The sequence below is a fragment of the Myotis brandtii genome, unplaced genomic scaffold (genome assembly GCF_000412655.1).
Source record: "Myotis brandtii unplaced genomic scaffold, ASM41265v1 scaffold1609, whole genome shotgun sequence".
NCBI classification, from domain to species: domain Eukaryota; kingdom Metazoa; phylum Chordata; class Mammalia; order Chiroptera; family Vespertilionidae; genus Myotis; species Myotis brandtii.
The window spans coordinates 92793-111363 of NW_005355879.1; the positions used below are offsets into that span (position 1 = coordinate 92793).

The window sequence follows — 18571 nt, forward strand, 5'->3', positions numbered from 1 at the left end:
TAAAAGCTAGTCAGAAAACCGAACTGGTCTGGAGGATAATGGGGGGCTAAGAACACATATGTAATACCTTCATCAATAAAGAAATTAAAAAAATTAAAAAGGGAAAAAGAAGGAAATCAAACTGTCCCATACTTTAATTCAGGAGACTATCTCAAAGGACCCAAAGCACCCAGGACCCAAAGCAATGATACTGAGTGCTTCTGAAAAGTACTTTGGAAAACTTTGTAAGAGGTAGGGGAGGGTACCAGAGGAGACATTTTTCAAGCAGACTTTTTATTTTCAAAGATAGAAGCATGAAAAAACAGGATTCTTTCACAAAAGACATCTTCAAAGAAGAAAATATTGCTTTTAAAGGATTCTCTTGGCACTAATGATTGACATTGGGTGATTTTAATTCAGAAATGTCTGTCACTATCAAGGAAAAGTATGGCATCCATGGGCCAAGCTTTTAATTTTCTATAAATTGAATGAGGAGGAAAATTAAAATATTACATAAGGATGAGCTTAGGTAATTCATGGACCCCAGATAATTGGATGATTTTTCTTGCACTAATATAGATTACCATGTTTGTGTTTGTGCTGATGTGTTTTCACTGATAATAAAGGCTCGAAATGGGCAATGGCACCAATCAGCAATATTTCTTGGGGGTGCAATTCCACTGATGCCAGCCACAAGGAAAAAACTTAAATCCAAAGCTTCTCAGTGCCTGTATGAAACTTTCTCTACTATCTGCCACATGAAAATAGAACGGCATTTTTTTCTGAATAAAATACTCTAACCCCTGATAACCAATTTGCACCATGTTGCCTTGGCGTCGGTATTTAGGGACAGTATTACCCATTCTTATCTCACAGGACTGTTCCATCACAACCCAAGAGATAGGAACCCCCTCTGGACCCAGCACGCCAAATCCTGGAAAATGCTGGAGGCAGTGTTCAACATATTTCAAGCTCCTCTCATTTTTTCCAAAGTCCCAATGCTCATTCACAAGCCCTGCATGTGAGGCATCCAAGAAGATGCTCGGAAAGTCTCCTTTCCTGCCAAGAAAAAAAAGAATTTATTCAGCCAATTTTTACCAAACACCAGGATTACAGAGTATGAATATGATACCATTCCTTTTCTTTAGGATCCCACAGCTTAGAGGAGGAAACAGATGAACAATAAAAGTACTGTTTTTATGTCTGCTTCAAAATCTTCCCAAATGATTGAGAGGGAGAAAATACTAATTACTTTATGATACAGAAAGCACATCTCAGAAAAAGCCGAAGCAAATATTCAAGGAAGAATAAAATGAGCTGATGTTCCTAAAATAACAAAGATGTACCCCAGAGCGACCTTTCATGTGGCTGAATTTTCTTTGAAGGTTCACGTGGGAAACAAGTGGATTCTGAATTCTACTACACAAAATATCTAAATAGACAAGATAATATTTATTTTAACAGATAATTCAATAAAATGTATGTCGCAGGAAGATGAGAGTAATGTTAATCTTACAGCTGCATGTGTCCCAAAGCCCATCAACAAATGGGAAGTATCAAAAATGCCATTTGAGAAGCATCAATATAGGGGAGATGTTGGATTTTGGGGTGGTAACAAATCCTGATTCTCTCAATGGATAAGTTATCTGAGAGTTAGTGTTCTTATCTGCAAAATCAGAAAAACATCCTCTGTGGCAGGGGAGGTTGGGGCAGGTGGAAGATTTCAAAGAACTTTTAGCCCTTCCCAGAGAGGAAGAGTTTTCAGGAACTTGTCAATTTCAAAGTGGATCTATGTTTGCTCAAGGGTGAGGTCACTGGGCACTAAATCATCTGCACAGGAGTGAGGCTTTCTTTTTGCTCTTTTCTGTGCCTGACCTGATCCTAGTCCTGCTTCCTCAAAGGCCTGGAGCCTTGTCGCCTGCCTCCTCCTGTGGAATAACTAGCATTTGGAAACACAGATAGACAAAAGAAAAATTTAAATATCGTTGGCTCTCCCAGCTAAATCAATGGTATGTGTGAGTGGGAATTTATATTTTAGTTATTCTTTTGAATTAGTAATACAGTTATAAAGCATAAATGGATATTAACTGAAAATAATTACTTCTCTCTCTGATCCCCTATTACCCAGTTATCTTCTCTAGAGGCAACTAGTCATAAAATGTATTTAGGTAATTTTCTAGAGGTAATTCTATGCAATTTTCCATGTGTACATACTGTGATAGCATACGGTATACAATGTTTTGTCCATCTGAATTGCCATTTCTTTTTTTCACTTAGCAATGTATTTTGGAATTCTTTTCTTATCAATTCAGGTTGAGTTGCTTCATTCTTGTTAATAGCTGCATATTATTCCAGTGTTTGGGTTATACTTTAATGAATTTATCCATGCCCCTACTGATAAACACTTAGGTAGTTTCAGATGTTATGCTATCACATATTAAATCATCAAAGTTTTACCATCGAATTTGGTAATATCTTCACTTAATGTACATATTTGTGATCCAACCATTTCAATTCTAGGAGTCCATCTTTCAGAATTATTTATAAAACTTGTGCAGTGATCTATTTATGAAGATATTTATTACAGAATTTTTGTTATTAGGAAGAACTGGAGATAAATTAAATGTGTGTTAATATGGTAATATATAATTATGTACCTCCCTATTATAGAAATCTATGCAGCTGTCCAAATAAATGCAAGATATCTGTGTGAGCTTATGTGAAAGATGTATATAATATATTGGCTGAGTGAAAAAAGTAAGCTGCAATACAGTATGTGTGTATGTTATTTTAAAAAATAGGAAAAAATAACAACAAAATCACACATAGTACTAAAAGCATAAACACCAATGCTAAGCATATTTACACCTCAAGGAAAGATTGTGGAGAATCCACGTAGGCAAACTTTTGTTTTTTATTTTGACTGCTTGTATATTTTGTACACCATGTAGCATTTTTGCAAAAAGTAAAGATTTTTCAGTGCCACCATGAGGTCCAGTACTCTGGCAGGTAAAGGACTTGTCTAGTAAAGGCACTGCCCATGCTCAGCAAACCAAGTTTCCTTCCTTTACCCATGCAACTATGTACCTCATCATAATTTAGCCTCAAATCTTACATTTCCAAATTTAATCTAACATGGCAACTGAATGATTCTATCAGGAATTTGGGAAGCAAAAAAAAAAGTCTCACTTGCTAGCTTCATCCATGTTGAGCATTTTAGTTAGCTCCATCAAATTCACATTGCCATCACTTGATGTCTTGAATTTCTCTGATATATCAAACGTAAAGAGATTGGTCTTCGTGTAATCCATCTGCACTGATTTTGAAGCTGAAACCTTTCTTATTGCCTCACCCAAGTTCTCTTGGCAACCTGGAGAGAGGAGAAAGACAGGCTCAGCATCACCCCATCCATATCGACTGTGAACAAACCAGGGGGCCTTTGCCTATTCACTCAGACCAATTACCTTGGATCTGGAAGGCTTGCTCCCAGTTGATAACCTGGGGGGATGCCAGGACTTCCTCCAAGTTGTCAAAAGTTTTGGTGAAGATGTGGTAAGTATTGGTATAGTGATCCAGATCATCTTTCATCTCCTGATATAACAAATATCAATCAAATTTACATAGCACTATAATTTACCAAATGTTCTTGCCTATGTCTGGAGTGCTAGAGACATGATGCCCTCTGTTTTTCTGAGAGAGGTGTATAAAATGGCCTTGGAATCCCTTGAATAATAAGTCACTATTGACACCCTGACGGTGTTCCCTTTCTTTTCTTTTTTAATTTAAATTCTTTATTGTTTAAAGTATTATGTAAGTCTCCTTTCCCCCCTCTTTGACCTCTCCCCAGCCGCCCCACACCCCAGCACATGCCCTCACCACCCCTCCTGTCTGTGTCCATTGGTTATGCTCATATGCATGCATACAAGTCCTTTGGTTGATCTCTCACCCCCTCACTCCCCACTATGTCTCTATGAAAGATGTTTCCTTTCTGATGGTGTACTGAAGTCAGCTGCCCTTGGGAGGGTAGGTAAGTAGCTCCATTATCTGGGATGGAAGAGGCATCAGGGTTAGATAAAGATCTAAAAGAGAGAGTGCCTCTGGTATAAAGAGAAGTATAAGAAACAGGGTTGGGGGGGCGGCGGTCAACCCTGAGTCTGTGAGGAGACAATGCCTAAGCTAATTCTGACTCAGCACTCTGGGGCTGGTATGGCAGTTGACTCTTGGTGCACATGTGAATAAAGAGGACTTTGAGAAAGATCCATCATCCAGAGCTCAGAGCAGCACCTGGAGTAGAGGGCCAGGTCTGCCCCTGCTTACCTGCTTACTTTCTGCTTCGGACACCCAGTGGGGGCGGGGGGGGGGAGGTCCTGGGGGTCACTGCAGGTGATGTGTTCTAACTCACCTAATGACTATGTAAATAGGGGGAGGGTAAAATATCCCTATTCTGAGATGGAAGGAATTCACTGCTTATACTCCCCAAACCTGGAAGATGGGGAAGACATTCTGATTAAATATATATGATTTATCTGTTGTTTAACAATTCTCTCACATAGTAATTTTAACAACTTTATTTTTTATAGTTAAGAGAGCAGCTGTCTTCCCAAGGTCACACATCTAGCCACTTGGCAGGTTTAGATCTCAATCCCAATACTGACTTAAGTATTATTGTATTGTGCTTATTAAGTCATAGAGAAAGACAAACATTTCTAACCACTTCCAGCCATAGGCTTCTATGTTGAGGTGCATGGCTATGATCAGACTCTTAATAGAAAAGAATGCACTAGATGGGATCCTAATGTTATTTACAAGACTGTACTATTAGCTATTTGGTCTATTCCCATGCCTAATCTCACTGTCCTACCTTCTCCCTCAAACAGCCTTTCAAAACCTACATGAATCAGGGATGCCAAGGTTGTTCTTCCCAGCCACCAGCTTCAGTTCTCTCATTACCACAGAGAAATCATCCAGAGCATGACCAGCCTGGTATTCAGTAGCTTGAGCTCTCACCTCTTTCTTAGGTCGAGTAATGACTATCTGATAATCTGGCCAGGCATCCACCAGCACCTCCAGGTTGAATGGGTTTTTATTTTTAATGTGAAAAAGGGCACCATATACCTACAAGAGCAACAGAACAAAACAGGAGAGGAAGTTCTTCTTTGAAATAGAGCCTTGGATCTGGTATAGGAAATAAGACCAGGAGTTAGGGAGGCTGAACAGGATAGAACCAGGGCTTCCAGAATAGTTCTTTGGACTATTTATTGGAAGATATGCTTCAAAATGGCCCAGTGAGGATCCACAAAAATCCAAGTTAATAGCTGAATCATTAAGAAGTAGGACCCTTCCCCTGGCTGGTGTTGCTCAGTAGGTTGAGCATAATCCCAGATATCAAAAGGTTGATGGTTCAATTTCTGGTCAGGGTATATGCCTGGGTTGTAGGCTCAATCCTTAGTGGGGAGTATGTGTGGGAGTCAACCGATCAATGTTTCTCACATCAGTGTTTCTCTCTCTCCCTCTCTCTAAAAATCAATAAAAACATATTTTTTTTAAAAAAACCTGGGTCCCTTGAAATTCATTCATTCATTCATTCTTTAAACATTCATAGCATTTTTTCCCATTTTTTAATTTCATACCATACCATATTACTTATGGGGTATCTATTATATATCAGATGTTTGTCAAGTATAGAAAATTCAAAGAGGAAATAACATGGCTACTGCCTTTAAGTTAAATCTGGAAGGGGAGAGAAATACCTGGTCTGATCATAATGGGACACATGTTCTGATACATGTATGTGTGTGGTGGTGTGGTGTCCCAGGGAGGAAGTGGTGGAGGACTAATAGAAGAAGTAATACTTGAATTGGGCCTAGGGATAAGTAAAATTTTTCCCTGGCAAGATAAAGAGAGAAGGATGGCAAGTAATTCCTGGTAGGAGAAAAAGCATTAATGAATTCTTGAAGGTGTAGCAGATTGTATTCTACCTGCAGAACTACCTGCAGTGAGGGGCTCAATAATTGTAATGTGGTGTATGACAAGGGAATGTTGGGAGATCGAATAGAAGAGGTTGGAGCATTTTTTAATAAACCTTTGTATACCCAATTAAGGATTGTGGACTTTATTCTATATACAGAATACTGAACCTCTACTGAAATTTTAAAACAAGGAATGATATGATTATATTTATTCAGAGAGATGACTCTTGCTCACCAAGTTGCAGGTGAGATAGTAATATTGAAAACAGGGAGCTATTGCAATAGCCTGGAGTAAAGAAGTATCCACTAGAGATAGCAATATAGTTATCTCAAAAGATGTTTAAGCTGAAAAAGAGTAAGGTAGGTAAATGGATATAGCTATTAAAATCATCCCTGAAGAAGGAATTTGACTTTAAACTTGGACTTCCATCCACCTGGGAAAGGTTCTGAGCCCTGAATCTATCCTCCTTACACCTCAGCCCTGTCTTTCAACATCACCCACTACTCTCTCACCTTATAGGACTCAGGGATGCTCTTTTCCAAGGATTCATACAGAATCTGCAGGTTCTGGGGTTCATTAATCACAAACATCTTGTGTAACACCTCAGCCCCCTTTTCTCAGGAAGATGATCTAAAGAAATAAACACACAAACAAAAACACCTGGAGAGATTAGACAGGTGTCCAGGGAGAGGAGAAAAGTGAAGCCACCTAGGACACCGTACACTGGTCAGATGTAAAGGGCTTTAGAAATTATCTAATCCAACCCTTTCATTTTACAAATAAGAAACTAAAGCCCATAGCTGCAACTGGATCTCGGGTCTCCTTGATGATTTCTCTATAATTCCAAGGTAAGTAACATTAACATATCTGGTGAAACAAATCTCCGAAAGCCCACTTGATTCAAATCAGACCAAGGACCTGAGAGGTGAATGTCTTCAGCTGTTCAGATGCAAATAGAGAATAATGTATCTTTTCAGGCACTGTCTCTAGGGATCCTCAAGGCCCCTCCAGGCATTGAGACACATGCTCTAATGTTGCCATAGCATCAGTGGTATTTTTCAGCCATCATGAGAGAATGAGATTTTCTGGAAAAGATTCTGAAGACCATATTGTGTAGTCCCTTTCTTCTAATAAACAAAATCAGAGGAGAGAAAATTGTTGATTAGCAGTGATACTACCCAAGTATAAATTGACTATTTAGAATTGAAGGACATATGAAGAGCTTTCCAGGCAAGAAAAGCTACGGAGTTTGTCACCACCAAACCAGAATTACATTTGAAATGTAAAGGGTCTTCTTTAAGAAGAAGAAGAAAAAAAAATAAAAAAATATTAGTAATAAAATGACAATAAATACATATCTATCAACAACTAAATATAAAACAAACAATCAGAACAGAAACAGACTCATAGAGAGAAAATTTTGACCATTGTCTCATGGGAGGAGGGTTGGGCAGGTTAGGTGGAAAAGGTGAAGGGATTAAGAAGTACAAATTGGTAGTTACAGAATTGTCATGGGAATATAAATACAAATTCTTTTTTAAATTCTTTTTAAGTATAGTTGATATACAGTATATTAGTTTCAAGTGTACAACATCGTGTTTCAACCTTTTATACATTACGAAATGATCACCGCAATAAGTCTAGTAACCATCATAAATACAAATTCTTTAGAAGCAGGATCCTAATTAATTGGAAGACTTAAAAAGACAAGACACTGCTGTCCAAAACAATCTGCTTACCTGAAGTTTTGTTGTAGACCTGTGTGCACACCACCTTCTGCAGTCACTCAGTGTGGCAATGGAGAAACTTCTGTGGCTACCACCTTATAGACTCCACCACACCAAACTTGAACTGACTCAGACGTCACTATGCAGCATAGAACTCCAAGAAGAACTAGGTTCCTAATGGGTCAACTGAAGGAACTGTTCATTGACTTGAAGTCAGAGACTTTGTGGATCAGAGGAAGATAGGGAATGTGTTCTATATTGGAAAACTTCTACCATTATAAAATGTTTCCCACTGAAAATTTTTATTTATATATCATCACTTGTAGCTGATTGGATACTCTAAAGCAATAAATAATAAGGCATGCTGTGGAGTTGGCAGAAATTATCCAGCTGCAGAGTTATTTAAATAGTATCATTAGGGCAAACAGAAGATCTGAAAAATTTGATTTCATTTCAAAATGCCTGGCCCAATGCTTTCAATCATGTGACCTGGGGGGAAGCCAAGAATTCCTCAGGCAAGTGGATGTAAGCCTGAGAACTGGGCTTTGTACAAGTTATCCTTTTTTTTTTCTTTAAAATGAATGGAGACAAATAAGGGAAGGGCATTGTAAACATAAAAAAAAAGAAGAGTTACTGGACAAAAGTTTGGTGGGGATTGGAATTAGTTTTGGAGAGGAACAGAGGTAAATTCTGTCTTTTAAAAGTGTGTTCCTGGAGAACCAAGATGGCGGCATAAGGTATAAACCTGTCCTTGCTACCCCCCACAACCACATTAAAACCACAACTATAAGACAAAACAGCTATCATCCAGAACCACGGGAAAGCTGGCCGAGTAGAAGTTCTACAACTAGAAGGAAAGAAAAAAGTGCATTGAGACTGGGTAGGAGGTGCAGAGGCGCCAAGAGCAGAGGTATGGAGGAGCGCGAGCGCCAGGCAAGCTGCAACTGGGTGCACAGTTTTTTCAATCAGAAGGGGATACAAGCTTCCGAATGCACTAAAATCATTTACGGCGAGAATGCATTGAACTCATTTACTCTGGGGACCCAGGCTCCTACGGGGAGAAACTGGACTGTCTTGCAGTGGGTCGGAAAGCAAGGGTGGCTTTCTCACAGAGCTGCTCGCAGGGATCATTGTTACTGTGGGGGCGCAGGACTCAGGGATGCAGAGACGCAGAGACGCAGAGACGTGAGGAATTGCAGAGTCAGCTGACAACAGCCATTTCTGTTTGTTCCGCCCTGGTGATTCACTGAGACCCCGCCCCACTCAAGTTACATCCCCACCCAAGCTGTGTGCAGCAGGGCAAAGGAACCACCTGCCCTTTTGCAGCCTAACCTAACAAACTGCAGCTGGGTCAGAGAACTCCAAAACTTCCAAACCCCAAACAAAGAGGAAAAATCTGCTGATATCACTGTAGCTCCTGCTGGGTGGACTCACACAGTGGTTGACTTGGAGATCCAGGAGCCAGGGTACCCAGTAGTCAGATACCAGATTTCAACTCCTCACATCCATAAGGGACACACTCAAGAGGCAGACTCAGTGAGCACCAAAGCCCCACTGAAGCAAGTCCTACCCATAAGGGTGTCTCTAGCACAGGAGTTCTTCTACTATAGACACAGTGGGTCCTTGCAGTCAGCCAAAATGCGGAGACAAAGAAACATGTCACAAATGAAAGAAATGGAGGAAAGCAAACTACTGGGCATAGAGTTCAAAACCACAGTTATAAGATTACTTATAAGAATCTTCTACAAACCTCCAAGGAACTTAGTGAGACCTTCAAAGATCTTAATGAGAATGCCAAAAAAAATGGAAAAGGACCAGTCAGAAATTAAGCATACACTGACTGAAATTAAGAATAATATACAGAGATCCAACAGCAGACTAGAGGATCCCAAGAATCAAGTCAAAGATTTGAAATATGAGAAAGCAAAAAACACCCACCCTGAAAAACAAAAAGGAAAAAGAATCCAAAAATATGAAGATAGTATAAGGAGCCTCTGGGGCAATTTCAAACGTACCAACATCCGAATATTGGGGGTGCCAGAAGAAGAGAGAAAGCAAGATACTGAAAGCCTATTAGAAGAAATCATGACAGAAAACTTCCCCTACCTGATGAAAGAAATAGACTTACAAGTCCAGGAAGCGAAGAGAACCCCAAATAAGAGGAATCCAAAGAGGACCACACCAAGACACATCATAATTAAAATGCCAAGGGCTAAAGACAAAGAGAGAATCTTAAAAGCAGCAAGAGAAAAACAGTTAGTTACCTACCAGGGAGTACCCATACGAATGTCACCTGATTTCTCAACAGAAACCATGCAGGCCAGAAGGGAGTGGCAAGAAATATTCAAAGTGATGAATGCCAAGAACCTACAACCAAGATTACTCTACCCAGCAAAGCTATCATGTAGAATTGAAGATCAGATAAAGAGCTTCACAGACAAGAAAAAGCTAAAGGAGTTCATCAAACCAGGATTATATGAAATGCTAAAGGATATTCTTTAAGAAGAGGAAGAAGAAGAAAATGGTAAAGATAAAAATTATGAACAACAAAGTGACAACAAATAAATATCTATCAACAAGTGAATCTAAAAATTAAGTCAGAATAAACTGGTGAATATAATAGAAGCAGGGGTATAGAAAGGGAGTGGGCTGACAATTCTCGGGGGAAGGGAGTGTGAGGAGTGCGGGAAGAGATTGGACAAAAATCTTACACCTATGGATGAAGACAGTGGCGAGGGGTAAGGGCATGGGGTGGGGTGGGAACCAGGTGGAGGGGAGCTATGGGGGGGAAAAAGAGGAACATCTGTAATAATCTGAACAATAAAGATTTATTTAAAAAAAAACAACAACAAAAAATAAAAATAAAAGTGTGTTCCTCACACCATCCCTATCAAGATCTTCTGGGCTGACTTGTTAGAAATACAGGAACTTCTCCAAATCATCTGAATCAGCATGTTCCAGAATGCTTGGGAATCTGTATTTTACAAAAAGCTACCTAAAAGTATCAGATCTACATTAACATTTTGGAGATGTTATGACAGAGAAAAGAGAAAAGAAGCTATAAAAATTTTACCCACTTTCCAAAATAGTGTAGCGCAACATCACAAATTTTAATCATTCATGAAATTATAAAGCAAGAGTTATTTTCACACAAATAAGAAAAACAATGTTGAAAGAGAATTAGTCTTCCCAGTTTCACAAAACTGGCCAGCAGCAGTCCTTCAATCAAACGCCAAAGACCAGGTTCTTTTAATGACACCATGATTCTTCAGTGAGTGGTCCCCTACCCATGGCCATTATATCTTCTTACAAACCTGCTTCATTCACTTCAAATGACATATTCAAAACCACCTATGATGATGTAGTACTACGTATGTGCTTGTTAGGTAAGGCATTGGGTCTACAATCTTAGTAATTCCATCTTTTTTAACCAAAAATGGTTCACACTGTGGGGAAACATGGGACTTCGTTGGAAAGTCTGTAAGGAGGGTTCTCCAAAAGGTCAGGGGCCTCTAGGGAGGCCTCAGCTACAAGTGATGACAGCCCCTGCTTTGACTTTTCCAAACAAGTCTGAGCCCCCCGGGTGTTTACTTAGACATGTCCTTGCTTAAAGGACACTACAGACACATGTGTCTTCTGAAGTATGCTTACCCTGCTGATAGTATCTAATAGTTCATTTTAGTTCAAGCTGTTGCTACAATAAAAGCCTAAGGAGGCAGGCAAATAGGGCTGTTTGCTCCTAGAGCCAAGCAGTCCCTTAGCCTCTCTTTCACAGAAACATGTGTCAGAGTAATCCATTCATCCATCACTCAGGGTCTGCCTGTCAGTCCCGGCATCACACAATCTATCAAAGAAATTTTACAGATTGGTAATTTTATGTGATTAATTTGTTCACAAAATTGTATGTAGTTATATTATCTGTTATTTCATCCTCCTTTTTTAAAAAATGTTGGTCTATTCCTTCCAGTAAGTACATAGCTTTTACACAGTTGAGATCATACTGTGCATAGTTAAGATGATGCAATTTTGTGTCCCACAATAAGTATTACATAAGTAATTTCTCAAGCCATCAAAAAATTTTATAAAGACAGTTCATAATGGTTGTACAATTGAGTTGCACATCTCAGAAAGAATTTCATTCCATGAAATTTGGACTTTCCTAGAAACTCCAGATACCTAGGAGACATGATTACTAAGGTAAGTTTCCTTAACACACCCTCTTACTTCTATAGAACTGTATGAATGATCACATTTTTTTTCTAATCACTTATTGCACCAAATATTCCTACCCCAAGTGAAATCACTTTTATGACTCATGCCTTTATGTAACTTGGACATTTTGGTATTTTCACATGCAAATTGTCAGTCTTTTGTAGAAAAAAAGGTTGAAAATAGAAAAGGGAGGGAAGCTGGATGGTAAAGTAGTATCCTAAAAGATCTTGTCTTTGAGACATTGCAAGGACAATTATATTAGTCAGAGTAGATACCCCGACATTTCAGTGACTTAGTACAATAAAACTTTACTCTTGCCTATATCACTCTCCACAGTCCTATCAGGATGCAAGCTTTTCCCATATTGTAGTTCTATCCTCCTCTGAGACCTCAGAGTTCTCTCCAATTCAGCTCATGGTAAAAGAGAGCAAGGGCCAATCACTGAGATGGGGTTATCATTTCACTAAAAATCCACTAGCCACAATTCAGTGGGCCATACTTAACTGCAAATGAGACTGGGCAATGGGATCTAACTGTGGTCTAAAGAAAAAAAGAGAGAGAATGCATATATTGGGGACCACAAACAGAACCTGCTATAATGAGGGAAAAGGAGGAAATCTGAAAGTGAAGAAGGAAGCCTAATGGAGGTGGCGACCAACATCTTCCAAATCCTAATATCAGAAATGAATTGGTATATGGATGGAAAACCAAACTCTCTCTCTCTCTCTCTCTCTCTCTCTCACACACACACACACACACACACACAATGTGTTCTCTACAACACACTTCAATTAACCTATCTTAGGAAACTGTAAAGAAAAAACTACAATTGACCCTTGAACAACACAGATTCGAATTGCACCGGTCCACTTATATGAAAATTTTTTTCAATATATGGTGACAGAAGATGGTTTGACTTTAAGTGGTAGGCACATGATACAATATACAGATCATATATCATGGAAATGTACACTTGAAAACTATATGATCCTGTTACCTAATGTCACCCCCATAAATTTAATAAAAAATAAACATATTGGGAAAATTGGGGGGAGATTTATAACAATTTGAAAAAATGCGCAGATAAACTGTGTAGCCTACAAATATTGAAAAAAATTAAGAAAAAGGTATATCATGAGTGCATAAAATGTATGTAGACACTAGTCTATTTTATCATTTACTACCATAAAATATACACAAATCTATTATAAAAGAGTTAAAATTTATAAAAACACATGAACACACAGACACAGAATGGTGTCATTTGCAGTCACAAGAAATGTAAACAAACATTAAGATGCAGTATAAAAGCATAAAATTAATTGTAGTAAATACTGTTTTTCATTGTGTTTGGTGTGAAACCAAGACCCATGCAAGTGTCGCTGGCGATGCTGGAACTGCCCCCAAGAAGCAAACAAAAACCATGACATTCCAAACAAAGTTGAATTGCTTGATATCAACCAAGCAATTGGAGTCTGCAGCTGTGGTTGCCCATTTCAAGATAAACAAATCCAGTGTAGGGACCATTATAAAAAAAGAAAAGGAAAATCATGAAACTGCCGCTGCAGCTATGCCAGCAGGCATGAAAACCTTGCACTTTTTGTGAAATACCTTTTTATCTCTTATTGAAAATGCAGCTTTTGTGTGGGTACAAGATTGCTCTAAGAAATGCATACCTGTAAACTCTAATGTGATTCAAGAAAAAGCGAAGCCATCATATAACAACTTAAAGCAAAAAGAAGGCAAAGGATCTAAAACTGGAGAATTTAATGACAAAGAAAGAGGGTTTGATAATTTTAGAAAGAGGTTTTGCTCTAAAAACAAACAAACAAACAAAAAGTCAACAAACGGGAGCAGCTGCTTCTGCAGACCTAGAGGAAGGTGAATTCCCAGAAGCCATTGAGAAAATCCTGAAGGAGGAAAAATACCTACCTGAAAAGATATTTAATGCTGACAAAAGTCCCCTTTTGTGGGGGGAGAGGGAGCCATAGAGAACATTATTAGTAAGGAAGAGAAGCAAGCACTGGGATTTAAGGCAGAAAGAGATAGGCTAACTCTACTGTTCTGTGCAAATACAGTCTGGTTTATGATCAGGACCGCCCTTATCTATAAAGCTATTCACCCCAAGCCTTGATGGGCAAAGATAAACACCAGCTGCCAGTCTTTGGGTTGTACGACAAGAGGGCCTGGACAATGAGAACTCTTTTCCTGGCTTAGTTCTATTGATGTTTTTCCCTTCAGTCAGGAAGTACCTAGCCAGCAAGTGACTGCCTTTTAAAGTTCTTTTTATATTGGACAATCCCCTGGCCACTCAGAACCCCAGGAGTTCAACACCAAAGGCATTGAAGTGGTCTACTCGCCCCTAGACATGATGACTCTGACTCAACCTCTAGATAAGGAGGTCATAAGGACCTTTAAGAATCATCACTAAACAAGGTAATATGGAACTCTTCGGAGATGATTGTCAATGCTATGGAAGAGATCCCCGATGAAGAGAGCATCATGAAAGTCTGTTACACCATTAAAGATGCCACTGTTGTTACAGTAAAAGCCATGAAGAGAGCCATAGATTCCTGCTGGAGAAAATGCTTCTAGATGCATGATTTCCAGGATTGTGACAGAAACAATGAAGGACATCATGAAAGAGATTTTAGATATACCGAAAAGTGGGGTGAAGAATGTCAAGATATGGATCATAGAGAAATTCAAGAGCCAATAGACACCACACCAGAGAAATTAACATAAGACGACTTGATAGAGATGAATGCTTCCAAACTTGTGCCAGAGGAAGATGTAGAAGAAACAGTGACAAAAAATAAATTGACATTAGACAGTCTGGCAGAAGGATTCCAGTTATTCAAGGCTGCTTTTGACTTCTTTTCTGACATGTACCCTTCTATGATATGGACACTGAAACTAAAGCAAATGGTGGGAGAATTGCTACCGTAGGGAAATATTTTCAGAGGAATGAAAAGGCGAAGGGTCAGACAGAAATTGGGATTTCTTTAACTGAGTGTGTCTGCCTCTCCTGCCTTCCACTTCACCTCCTCCACTTCTGCGGTGGCAAGACCAGCTTCTCCTCCTCTTTTTCCCTCTTCCCCTCCTCTGCCTACTCAACATGGAAAAGGATGAGAATGAAGACTTTTATGACGGTCCACTTTTACTTAATGAATAGTAAACAATCATCATGTCATACAATTAATAAACTTGCCTGCTGGGTTTGTATGGGAGTGTTTTCATGTAAAAATGTTATGGCTGTACACCAAGAATTGGATGAGATGTTTTTGTGTCATCATTATCATCATCATCATCGTCTAAGTGTTCATTGTGTAGAACATCATGTGCAAAACTGGTATTGAAGTGGATAGCCTATCCTTACATAGGTGAGGATAGGCATAGGCATAGGTGAGTGCTAATATAGAATTAATAGTGTGCTAGTTTTCTTACAGTTTTACAACTCTGCTTAAAAGAATTATCTTACTGTACAATATGCCTCTCTCTTTCATAATTGGAGAAACTGCGTATCAGCCTATCATCACAGAAAAGTGGTTTCTTTAAAACATGTAACAATTTCCAATACTGTATTATGAATATGACTATATGCCATAAAGATTATATATTGATTTATTCATTAGTGTAGAGGCCAGGCTACTGTGAAGCAATCCTATCATACTGCTGCTTCTTCAATATCAATGCATGAATTCATACCTATAAATAAATATGGTTTTCTTTTTTAGATTACCTTTTCACTTTTGATGTCTAGTATTAGTACTGTATATAATGTCTACAGTGTTTTGTATCACAAAGGACAGTATTAATGAGGTACTGACAGACAGATGATTCATCTTGTAAATAGATGACTTAAACTTATGGTGTTGATAAATACAGTACAGTACTATAGATGTATTTTCTCTTCTTTATGATTTTCTTAACAACATTTTTTCTCTAGTTTACTTTATTGTGAGAATATAGCACATAATACATATAGCAAACAAAATATGTATTAATCAACTGTTTATGTTACTGGTGAGGCTTCTAGTCAACAGTAAGCTATAAGCAGTTCAGTTTTGGGGGAGAGAAAAGGAATATGTGAATTTTCAACTGTGAATTGGTTTGGCACTGCTAACCTCCATGTTCAAGAATCAACTGTATTGATTTTTGTTCAGAGAAAGACAAATAGAAATAATTGCCTAAAGTTCTTTATTGAACATGACTAGATAAAATAAACCACTTATTTTCCATTCCTTTTTTTATCTAACAAATACTGGTTGAGTGTCCACTCTGTCCAACACTGTCCTAGACTGGAAAATGTGATAATTAAGCTAAATCTCCTGGAAGATGAATTAGAGCCAGTCAAATGAAGAAGAATTGAGATGTTAGAGTTGGTTTTGAGGACCATGCTCCCAACAGAGGAGCAATGTATGTGACTTCTCAGAGCAAGAGAGAATATAGTACTTTAGAGGATCTAATTGAAGAACTCAAGTATGACTGAAGTATAGATGGGAGGGCGCCAGGTGGGAAGAGACTTACCAGCCCTTTTAAGGAGTTTCTAATTTATCTTAAGGGTGATGGAAAGCCATTGGAATGTTAGGACTGGAGAAACATGCCCAGGAGGCAGATGTCTGCTGGAAGGATACACACAAGAGATGATGGTCACCTGAGCAAGTGCAGTAGCCACTGTGTGATGGAAAGAGGTGGATGAATCTAAGATTTCAAAGGTACGATTGGCAGAATTTAGTGACTGAGAGAAGTAAAAGATATTACCTTTTAATGTTTTTTCCCTCTACCCTATTCTTTGCATGAGATGATATGTTCTGTTGTTTTGTTTTGTTTAATCCTCTTCTGAGGATATTTTTTCCATTGATTTTTAGAGAGAGTAGAAGAGAGAGGGAGAGACAGAGAGAAACACTGATGTGAGAGAGACACATCGATTGGTTATCTCCTGCATGCACCCAGACCAGGGCCCAGTGAGAGAGGAGCCTGTAACCAAGTACGTACCCTTGACCGGAATCTATCCCAAGACCCTTCAGTCTGCAGGCTGATGCTTTATCCACTGAGCCAAACCAGCTAGGGCTGATATATTTTTTAAAACCAGCCCTATCTCCACTCTCCCCTCATACTTCCTGAAGAAGGATTTGCTATTTTCCAGGGAAGCCTTTTAAATCTGCTTATGAACATTCAATTAGAGGACAGTGAGAATGTAACTAACAGAAATTCAAAGATGTCCCCAAGTTGCCTGACTATAGGTTTTCAATAATAATCACTAGTATTTATTAAGTAGCAATAAACCTGGCACAATCTATTGACATGCTGTTTTATTTGATCCTCACAACCACACTGTGAGATAAACATGACTATATTTACATGTTATATATGAGGAAATTGAGATTCAGCGAGATTAAGTAGCTTGCTCAAGATCACTTAGAATGAAAATAGCTGAGCCAGGACTCAAAACCTATGTAATCTGATTACATAGGTTTTAAGGCTCCAAAATCTTTGCCTAAAGCCTCCAAGCTAGATAAGAAGACAAACACCATTTGGCTTCAGATGGCCATCAGCTATTTGAGACCATATTATCTGCCAGTTTCCTCATTTATGTGGTGGCCTGAATTTTCAGAAAGACCACAAAAGGTAGAGTCAGGTAAATAAATACTTAGAGATAGTTTGTTCAACTTGTTCCTATTGAAAACAAATTCTGAAAGGTATAAAACACTATTTGATTCAAAAGGTGAGAAAATTTTTTTAAATTGTTTTAAATCAAGCTAGTTTAGAATAAATGTCCACAATGCTCTAGGTTCAGTATCTCTGGGAGATCAGCAAATAAACTGAAAGGAACTTGGACAACAGGCTGCTGCATCCACCCTTCTCCTGCAAGTTTCCTCTGCTTGCCATTGGTAGAAAGACAATAAAATAATTGTTAAAACCGGGAGCATTAGGGGATTGGACCTGGGTTCCAGTCTAGGTTCTGCAACTTAGAATCTATGTATTATTGAATGACCAATTTAACCTCCCATAGCCTCAGTTGACAAAATTACCACATTTAAACAATAATACTGTCTAACTCATAGAGTTGTTGCCAGCATGAAACAAGATAACACATGAGATGCACCAAGTACACTCTCTGGAACCTATTGCATGTTTTGAAAGTCTTATTTTTTATGATTCTGTCTCTATTTTGCTTGGTAGTTCAGTTTGTTTATTAAATTCAACATATAAGTGAAATCATATGGTACTTGTCTTTCTCTGACTGGTTTATTTCCCTTTGATAGAGAGCAGTAAGACAGCTCTAGTGGGGGGGGGGGGTAGGATGGTAGAGGGATTGGACAGAAAAAAAAAAAGGAGAGAGAAAGAGAACTCATGGGACATGGACAATAGTATGGTGATTGCAGGGGGTGTAAGAGATGGAAGAGGGCATAGAGGGGATAAATGGTGATGGAAAAAATAAAATAAGCTTATAGTTCATACCAAAAAAAAAAATAAAAAGAAAAAAGAAAGTATTATTTCTCTGCCATGATGTCAGTGTTCTGGTACTTATTGTTTTATATGGAGTCCCAGCATCCATCCCCTTTTCCTAATAATGTCACATTCTTATTCAAGAACATGATTTATTCCTCTGAGTCCCTGGTATCAAGGGAAGATCAGCCAACCAGACACTTTCACTGGGGATGTTGAATCCTGAGTGG

At 38.6% G+C, this 18571-nt stretch overlaps 1 protein-coding gene across 1 annotated transcript; it reads right to left on the reverse strand.

Annotated features, from left to right (window-relative positions):
• Positions 1-256: 256 nt before the first annotated feature.
• Positions 257-7972, reverse strand: GLYATL2 (glycine-N-acyltransferase-like 2). The gene is made up of 6 exons (XM_005862119.2): positions 7689-7972; positions 6462-6579; positions 4987-5094; positions 3444-3570; positions 3169-3349; positions 257-1038 (listed from the first exon to the last, which is right to left on the reverse strand). Exons 2-6 carry the CDS (start codon positions 6537-6539, stop codon positions 630-632), a joined length of 903 nt encoding a protein of 300 aa, XP_005862181.1. The 5' UTR covers positions 6540-6579; positions 7689-7972; the 3' UTR covers positions 257-629.
• Between the last annotated feature and the right edge of the window lie 10599 nt (positions 7973-18571).